This window comes from Caretta caretta, chromosome 9, assembly GCF_965140235.1.
Source record: "Caretta caretta isolate rCarCar2 chromosome 9, rCarCar1.hap1, whole genome shotgun sequence".
NCBI classification, from domain to species: Eukaryota; Metazoa; Chordata; order Testudines; family Cheloniidae; genus Caretta; species Caretta caretta.
The window spans coordinates 56,245,583-56,255,364 of NC_134214.1; the positions used below are offsets into that span (position 1 = coordinate 56,245,583).

At 51.7% G+C, this 9,782-nt stretch overlaps 1 protein-coding gene across 1 annotated transcript in view; it reads right to left on the reverse strand.

Moving 5' to 3' along the window:
* Positions 1-9,266, reverse strand: part of AGXT (alanine--glyoxylate aminotransferase) — a 33,723-nt gene extending 24,457 nt beyond the window's left edge. Inside the window, exons 1-4 of the mRNA XM_048865019.2 lie at positions 8,762-9,266; positions 7,339-7,531; positions 5,592-5,656; positions 396-496 (exon numbers count right to left, since the gene is read on the reverse strand). Of these exons, the coding sequence (XP_048720976.1) occupies positions 396-496; positions 5,592-5,656; positions 7,339-7,531; positions 8,762-9,025 (623 nt within the window). The 5' untranslated portion in view covers positions 9,026-9,266. The remainder of the gene's footprint in view (positions 1-395; positions 497-5,591; positions 5,657-7,338; positions 7,532-8,761) is intronic.
* Between the last annotated feature and the right edge of the window lie 516 nt (positions 9,267-9,782).

Below are 9,782 nucleotides of genomic sequence, written 5' to 3' on the forward strand. Positions count from 1 at the left end.
TCTCCTAACCAATGCGCTGTCTGTCACTTTGCCCCCCACATTCAGTCCCTCTGAATAGAGGCTGTTGATAGACATTTGCTCCCCTTACTACTGCTTTGTCGCCTATCTCTTCTCTGCTGCACTTAGCAAACAATAATGTGTGTTCCCTGGGCTCTCGCAGGGCCACCTGATGATCTCCCATGACTTAGAACAAGAATAAAATGCAGGTGTGGCAACTTGGTGGTGGTGGAGCTTTGTGGCTTCTAGAGAGCATGATGCTCATTGGGCATTGTTAGTAAGTGTAGTGATTGTTTTGAGTTTCCCAGCACACCCCGATATCCCTGCCTTCCTGTAGTGCGTCCATGGTCCAGACAGTCTGTCCAGCCACAGGGCACCATGTGGAGGATCCCACTGACCTGTGGCAGAGCTCTCCAAGGCCATCCAGGGGCTGAAGCACCCCGCTGGATGATTCTCCATGTGTGATGAAAAACAGTGAGGGCTTGTGCTGCGCCAGAGCCTAGATGGGAGAGAGAGAGAGAGAGAGAGAAAATTAAATACACCAACCAAGCTGAGGAGGCTCTGGCACAGGGGTGGGTAAACTTTTTGGCCCAAGGGCCACATCTGGGTGGGGAAATTGTATGCAGGGCCATGAATGTAGGGCTGGGCAGGGGGTTGGGGTGCGGGAGGGAGTGCAGGGTGTAGGAGGGAGTGCAGGGTGCAGGAAGGGACTCAGGGCAAGCGGTTGGGGTGCAGGAAAAGTGCAGAGTGCAGGAGGGGGCTCAGGGCAGGGGGTTCGGGTGCAGAAGGCATGCAGCAGGGGGCTCAAGGCAGGGGTTCAGGGGCTCAGGGCAGGGGGTTGGGGTGCGGATGCAGCAGGGGGCTAAGGGCAGGAGGTTAGGGTGCGGGGTGCAGGAGGGGTTCAGGGTATGGGCTCCAGCCCAGCGCCACTTACCTCGAGCGGCTCTGGGGTGGCAGCGGTGTGCAGTGGGGCTAAGGCAGGCAGGCTCCCAACCTGCCCTGGCCCTGTGCCACTCCTGGATGTGGCCAGCATATCTGGCAGTGGCTCCTGGGGGTGGGCTGGGGCAGGCGGCTCTGCAGCACGGTGCCCTGGTCTGTGTGTACCGCTCCCAGCCAATGGGAGCTATGGGGGGGAGGTGCCTGCAGGCGAGGGAAGTGCATGGAGCCCTCTGCTCTCCCCTGTCCCCAAGGGGCCGTAGGGACGTGATGCTGGCCGCTTCTGGGAGCAGTGCGGGGCCAGGGCAGGCAAGGAGCCTGCTTTAGCCCCACTGCGCCATGGGGCTGGCAATCCCGCAGGCCGCAGTTTGCCCTCCCCTGCTCTGGCAGAAATCCTACCATACACAGAGAACAGGGGCATTTCATGGGCAAAATTGTCCCTTGTGTTTGCACTCTGCGAGGCAGGGATAATACGCAGCCCCCTCAGTCCTCACATCATGAGAGTAACCTGCCGTCATGAGGTGTAGAGATCCCATTCTACCACTGTCACTAAGGTAGGCTAGCCATCTTCTCAGCTGCAGCAACAGCTGCAGGATAAGAAGGCAAGCAGGGCCAAGGAGAGGGGGGCTGCAGAGGGACTACAGAGAAGGAGTTGCCTTCAGCTGCAGACTGGCAGGAAACTGGACTTATAGAGAGGCAGAAGTAAAGAGTGTGAGTCTGGCAAAAGCCTCCAGGAGAGCTGAGGTAGATAGCAGCTCAGGGAAACATTGACGGTTTGTGAGGAGTCAGTCCCCACTGTTTAATGCATGGTCACTGGGCTGGAGCTTGGAGGAGTGGGTGGGCAGGCTGGGGTTCCAGCAACTTCTTGGAGCAAAGGGGTCAGAGTGCTCCTCCGGGGGCTTGGAATTACTGACCCTTCATTAGACTCCTGGTCAGTCAGACTCTTTATTGCCCCAGAAGGGAGGGAATATAAATGACCAGGCTGGAGTCATAGGAGCAGCCGCCCAGCACAGGGCCAATGACTGTTGGGGGAACGTGAGGCAGAATTTCTGCAACACCACACCCAATGCTGAGATGGCTTTGGCTGGCAAAGGCACTGTCAGATGCCTGCATGGGCAGTGGTGCACTGGGAGCTCTCCTGTGGCTGCTGTCAGGTGTAGGTATTGGTGGGCTGCAGAGGTTGCACACCTGCTGGAAGACAGGAGTGTCTGTGCAATGAGAGCAGTGCCACAAGACGCTCCTATTTATTGTAGACATGCGCCATCATCATCTCCCACTTGTTACCTCAAACAAGCTCCTTCATGCTTCCTCCAACCTGCCCCTGACTCTTGGTGCTGCTCCCTACAAACCTCTACAAAGACACCTCATAATCCACCTTAAAACTCTCCTTTGCTGTGAGGCCTGCCAAAAGCTGATCCTGATGGGCAGGATCCCCTGGGAGAATAACATGAGGAGGAAAGGAGTTCAGGAGAGCTGGCTGTATTTTAAAGAATCCTTATTGAGGTTACAGGGCCAAACCATTCCAATGTGTAGAAAGAATAGTAAAGATGGCAGGTGACCAGCTTGGCTTAACAGTGAAATCCTTGCTGATCTTAAACACAAAAAAGAAGCTTACAAGAAATGGAAGCTTGGATAAATGACCAGGGAAGAGTATAAAAATATTGCTCAAGCATGCAGGAGTGAAATCAGGAAGGCCAAGTCACATCTGGAGTTGCAGCTAGCAAGAGATGTTAAAAGTAACAAGAAGGGTTTCTTCAGGTATGTTAGCAACAAGAAGAAAGTCAAGGAAAGTGTGGGCCCCTTACTGAATGAGGGAGGCAACCTAGTGACAGAGGATGTGGAAAAAGCTAATGTACTCAATGCTTTTATTGCCTCTGTCTTCACGAACAAGGTCAGCTCCCAGACTGCTGCACTGGGCAGCACAGCATGGGGAGGAGGTGACCAGCCCTCTGTGAAGAAAGAAATGGTTCGGGACTATTAGAAAACCTGGACAAGCACAAGTCAATGGGGCTGGATGCGCTGCATCCAAGAGTGCTAAAGGAGTTGGCGGATGTGATTGCAGAGCCATTGGCCATTATCTTTGAAAACTTGTGGCGGTCGGGGGAGGTCCCGGACGACTGGAAAAAGGCTAATGTAGAGCCCATCTTTAAAAAAGGGATGGAGGAGGATCTGGGGAACTACAGGCCAGTCAGCCTCACCTCAGTCCCTGGAAAAATCATGGAGCAGATCCTCAAGAAATCAATTCTGAAGCACTTAGAGGAGAGGAAAGTGATCAGGAACAGTCAGCATGGATTCACCAAGGGCAAGTCATGCCTGACTAACCTAATTGCCTACTATGATGAGATAACTGGCTCTGTGGATGAGGGGAAAGCAGTGGACGTGGTGTTCCTTGACTTTAGCAAAGCTTTTGACAGTCTCCCACAGTATTCTAGCCAGTAAGTTAAAGAAGTATGGGCTGGATGAATGGACGATAAGGTGGATAGAAAGCTGGCTAGATCATCGGGCTCAAGGGGTCGTGATCAATGGCTCCATGTCTAGTTGGCAGCCGGTATCAAGTGGAGTGCCCCAAGGGTCGGTCCTCGGGCTGGTTTTGTTCAATATCTTCCTTAATGATCTGGAGGATGGTATGGATTGCACCCTCAGCAAGTTTGCAGATGACACTAAACTGGGAGGAGAGGTAGATACGCTGGAGGATAGGGGTAAGATACAGAGGGCCCTAGACAAATTAGAGGACTGGGCCAAAAGAAATCTGATGAGGTTCAACAAGGACAAGTGCAGAGTCCTACACTTAGGACGGAAGAATCCCATGCACCGCTATAGACTAGGGACCGAATGGCTAGGCAGCAGTTCTGCAGAAAAGGACCTAGGGGTTACAGTGGACAAGAAGCTGGATATGAGTCAACAGTGTGCCCTTGTTGCCAAGAAGGCTAGTGGCATTTTGGGATGTATAAGTAGGGGCGTTGCCAGCAGATCGAGGGACGTGATCATTCCCCTCTATTCAACATTGGTGAGGCCTCAACTGGAGTACTGTGTCCAGTTTTGGGCCCCACACTACAAGAAGGATGTGGAAAAATTGGAGAGAGTCCAGCGGAGGGCAACATAAATGATTAGGTGACTGGAACACATGACTTATGAGGAGAGGCTGAGGGAACTGGGATAGTTTAGTCTGCGGAAGAGAAGAATGAGGGTGGGAATTGATAGCTGCTTTCAACTACCTGAAAGGGGGTTCCAAAGAGGATGGATCTAGACTGTTCTCAGTGGTACCAGATGACAGAATGAAGAGTAATGGTCTCAAGTTGCAGTGGGGAAGGTTTAGATTGGATATTGGGAAAAACTTTTTCACTAAGAGGGTGGTGAAACACTGGAATGGGTTACCTAGAGAGGTGGTGGAATCTGCTTCCGTAGAAGTTTTTAAGGTCAGGCTTGACAAAGCCCTGGCTAGGATGATTTAGTTGGGGATTGGTCCTGCTTTTGAGCAGGGGGTTGGACAAGATGACCTCCTGAGGTCCCTTCCAACCCTGATATTCTATGATACTATGATTCTATGAACCCTGAGGATGGCTGGCGAGCCGAGACCCTGCCTGTTGTCTCATTGTTTCCTTGTGCTCCCCTGTCTGTCTGTAGCCATCTGTTGTCTCCTATCTTACATTTGGACTGTCAGCTCTTTGGGGAAGGCTCTCTTTGTGCTGTGTTTGTACCTCTCCTAGCACAGTGGGATCCTGGTCCATGGCAACTCTAAGGTGCTAACACAACACAAATGAATAATGTTGTTATGAAGCCATGTGGGCTTGTTAGTGATGAACACTCTCCCTCTACTGGACACTGTGGGTGTATCAGGCACTCAGCTCTGCTAGGAACCTACACAGCAATCTCGGCGTGAGGGAGCCCTGCCTGAAAATGCTCGCATTACACTTAACAGACCCTAGGGAGCCGAGAGGGGCTGTATATTCTAGCAGTTAAATGCATGTGCGTCCAGTGGAAACAGTGCATGGTTCTCTCTCTTACTTCTCCATGCTTTCTTCCTGTACTCCCTCATGTCTTTCCTCTGAAGAGCCAAGGAGACAACACTTAGCCCCAAACACTTATACAAACAAAGCAAAGGGTGTGTGGATGGCAACATGAGAAATGTAGGGCCAGGACATCAGCTTGTGTAAACCAGCATCGCTTCCATTGCACCAAGCTGGGGCTCAGCCCTTTGCTTTCCTGCTAGCAGTGAAGGACAGAGTTGCCACATGAGGGCTGCGTTTTTGGCAGGAGCCAGCGGAGACACACAGTGCCCCTACTGTCAGGTAGGATGGGGAATGCTCCTCTTCCCAATATTTCTCAGGGCTGCAGGCAGAACTGGGCAGGGAGTTGAGGCTCTGCAGTCGTGCTCTGATAGTGTGAGTAGCTGCCCACCCTCCACTTGGTGAGCTGCAGGGTTCTCCTGGGCAGGGCAGCTACTTGTAAGCCCAGAGGATGCATTAGGGGACTGTTGAGAATAGTTTCTCCTCTGGGCATAGCCCATTCTTGCTTTCTCTGCCTGCCATTGCAGCAACATAAGGATTCCTGCCTCTCCTTATGTCCCAGGAGGCCGCAGTCACCCAGGCTATTCTAGCCAACGCCAGTGCACTGCAGTCTAGTCCCAACGTCCTTGCTCCGATACATGCAGCACTCACCTCCTCAATCTCCTTTAGTGCAAAGTATTCTCCAGGGGGCTTCACCAGTTGGTGGACATCAGCTCCTGAAAGGGGCAGGACAGAGAGTCAGTGCCCTGGCAGAAGTGCCCTAGCAGACCCTGCTGTGCAGTTCCATCTCTAACAACAGCCCTGAATAGCACCAGTAGCCTCGAACCCCCAACATTAAACAATGAGGGACAGATTGTGCTGGCTGTGCTGCGATATGCAAGTGTGGGACAGGATGCACAGAGCCATTCCCCACAGGCACCTTGGCACAGTGCAACCAACATCCCAGGGTTGGTGCAATGACGCCACAAAGCACCCCGAAGGGGGTGGGGGTGGGGTCGCCATGGTGCCAAGCCTCCACTCATCAGTGGATGGACCATGACCAACTTCGAGTTGTTGTTCTGGGTGTGTAATAAGTCATGTATTAACTGGGAAGCAGAGACACCTGTCAAAGTCCAGCCTGGCCTCATGGGAATTTGTCCACCTGAAAACTGGGAAAATGCTGAAAGCCCTCCCAATATCACTGATTAGACTTGTACACGCTGTGCCCCTGGGTAGCAGCCCCCCTGTTCCCCATCCCAACCACTGGCTCACTAGAAAGGAAGGGAAATAGAAATTTCCCTGTGTGGGTCAGAGATGTAAAGGCCAGGAGGCACCATGGAGCACAAAGACTGTGTCAGTGTAACGTAGCCCAGTCAGATTCTCACTGAAAGACTGGGAACTGCAGCTGTCATAGCTTCCACTGGGGTATCACATACAGGGACTCCATGCATTTCTGAGAAAGGCAAAGGTGATGGTTCCGTGAGATGTCTGTTCCTTTTAAGGCTCCCTGGGTGGATTCAGTTCCCCTTTATTACCCCCAAAGGTCTGTATTGATGGCAGGGCCCCTGGACCTACTTCTACTCAGTGAGGTCTGCTCTACGCTGGGGTTTTTGCAGCAGGGTACTGTGATGGATGTGCCCAAAGCAAACCCTTAGTAATGCTTGTATTAGTGTAAAATACATCACTTGCACTGGTTTAATTTACCCAGTCTTGCAACTCCCCTGGTATAATTCATGACTTACACTAGTGCAGTGTGTCTACACCAGGCTTTTGCACTAGGGGTTTACACTGGTCCAGCTACCCCAGTGTAATTACACCAATGCATAGAACCCCAGTGTAGACAAGGATTTATGGCAGATCCTCAAAGGTATTTAGGCACCTAACTCTCATTTAAATCAAGTGGGAAATAAATGTCTTTGGGGATATTACATACAGTTCAGTCCTGCCCAACTTCTTCTCTCCTTCAGCACCTGAAAGCTTTCTCTCTATTCTGCAGCAAGCCCCTTGCTAACAAAATCTGCCTTTGCCAAAACTTCCCTGATTTCTATGAGCTCCCAGAAGACAGTCAGTGGAAAAGGGAGAGAGTGCTATTTCTTCCAAATTCTCTCAGGCCTGCCAAGTGCCCAGCCAGGGCAGAGTGAGCAGGGCCATACTGTATCTGAGCAGCAAGAGTCCAAGTGAGCTGTCAATTACACTAGGTCAGTGTAATCACTCCAGAATTGGACAAAGCAATTTGGCCCTAAGTGTCAAGATGCAGCATGTCTCTGTATAATGGTTCTGACCTAGCCACAGCACACATTTTACTGAGATCCACTGGCAGTGAGCAAGAATCTAACTTAGTCCCTGGTCTGAGCCATCCTGGAGCTGTTTGTAGCTTGGGCCCTCAGACAGCAAACAGAAAGGGGGTCAAGTCCCATACCCAGTCTCTTGGAGATGTCTGTTGCGCGCTCGCCCCAGATTCCATTCACTGCTATCAGCACCACCTCTCCAGCCTCCACCGCATTCAGAAGCGCAGCCTCCATGGCACAGTGGCCAGGGCCACTGATGGCCAGAGTCAGTGAGTTCTGTGTCTGGAAGGCATACTGGATTCCCAACTTGATTTCATCCATGATCTGAGGAGAACAGACAAGATGCCAGGGTTAAAGCAGCCACCTGCAGTTTGGCAGTGTAACTGCATTGAAATCAACACCCACTAATAGTAAAAAGAAAAGGAGTACTTGTGGCACCTTAGAGACTAACAAATTTATTTGAGCATAAGCTTTCGTGAGCTACAGCTCACTTCATCGGATGCATTGAATGCATCCACTGAATGCATCCAATGAAGTGAGCTGTAGCTCACGAAAGCTTATGCTCAAATAAATTTGTTAGTCTCTAAGGTGCCACAAGTACTCCTTTTCTTTTTGAGGATACAGACTAACACGGCTGCTACTCTGAAACCTGAGTTCATGATGTGACCCAGTAGTGCTGTCACTTACTGCAGAGTATTTGACTTTAAGCCACAAACACACTATATTTACAACTTTTAGCTATTTCTTACAGAAATGAGTTTTACCAAAAATAAAACCGATCCCTACCCCTATCTTTGTGGGAGGCCTCTCTTGTGGTGCCCATGGGGCACTGCTGAACTAGACAGACACTCTACTCAGTTCTGAAAGGGAACTAAAGAGCTAGAGACCAACACCAAACAGCTAGGCACAACGAATGCCAGACCCTGCTGGCACCGCTCATGGAGAGCTTTGCCATGGAAGCACTGAAGGAGGTTAGGGAAAGGATTTTGTTTCTACCCCTGAGTTCTCCAAATGCTGGGAGAATTGGGAATCCGACAGGCAGTGGATGGTGGTCTTCTAGGCAGTTCCCCAAACTGCTTGTCAGCTTGATCCAAAGCCCATTCAAATCAGTGGGAATCTTTCCACTGACTGAAAGGTCACAGGCTTTAGAGCAGCCTCAGAGTGTGAATGGGGAGGAATCAGAACTGTGGCTCTGAGTCTGCAAGAGCCTGAAGCACATGAGTCATCCCCATGGCCGTGAAGGCAGAGGCACATGCACAGAGGAAAGATTTCAAGAAACACACTGACACCAAAAGCTGAAAGAAGCCAGGAGAAATGACAGCCCAACAGTGACTTATAATTAGTATTGCTAAAGCACCTCTTCTGTACTCTAGGAGACTCAGAAAGTGACGTCTTGTGGGAATGGAACCCAGAAGAGGGGAAAAGAAGGTCAGGAGCAAGGGAAAGTGCTATCTAAAACATTGCACTGGTGCCTGAGGAGAGGGGGAGGCTGCAGATCAGGAAACACTTCGAATGAGTGACCACGTTCTGGAGAAGTTGAGTCGTAGTCCTCACCTGGAACATTTCCTTGTGGAGGTGTCCAATTAGCTGCCGACCTCCTGCAGCCAAGATCCGAGGAGGGACGTTTGAGGGCCCAGGCCCCAGGAGCAGCCTGTCTGGAATGGCCAGGGGCTGCCACAGTACTGCAGGGGGTGGCACCAGCAGCTGTTGTGAAGACATTGCGCGATAACGTGGAGCTGGGAGCCCAGGCAGAAGGAGAGGAGCCTGAACCGTAGCCTGGAGCACTCGGGAGGCACTGCCCATCACTGCTCGATGCATCTTTGGGGCCTGAGATAACAGAATGAACCTTCACCCTGACAGCAACCAGCCCCTGGGCCTGCTGCCACTAGCCGTCGAGCTCCTGTTCCTCTCTGACAGAGCCTCTGCTGGGAGTGATGACTCAAAGGCTGTCAAACCCTCTGCTCTGTCACACTGACCTTCACAGTCCTGGCAATAAAAGCCTAAGTCTAAAGCAACACAGCCCACTTCCCAATGGCCCGGCCGCTCTCTGGCTCCTCCTCGATGTTCCCGCAGAGAGCTCCTCTTGAAAACACACCCCCATTGGCCCTCCTGGCCTATGAACTCTGCACCTGGTAGGAGCTGGCACTGACCGCCGCTGTTCATGTGGCACTAACAACGTTGCTGCTTCTTGCTTCAGCCACATAATTTCCTGGTGCGGGAGAAAATCCCCATGTTTGTCTAAGCTGCTCAGTCAGAGCGGTTTTCCCCATAGCTCAGTGAGATAACAAGACACTGCTGTGCTCTGCCAGACTGCCCTGTTGTGGTCTTGGTGAGGGTGCCCCGGTCCTCACTCCCTGTACTATGTCCTTTTTACCATGCCATGGTTTCTGGTAGCTCCAAGAGGCCGCAGCCATGCTACTGAGCACTCAGAGAAGCCCTGCCCCGAAGAGCTTCCAGTCTCAATAGCCAAGATGTACAGAGGGTGAGAAGGAAAACAGGCACAGAAAAGTGAGGGGTCTTGCCCCAGGTCACCCAGCAGGGCAGTGGCAGAGCTGGGAATGGATCCCAGCTTTCC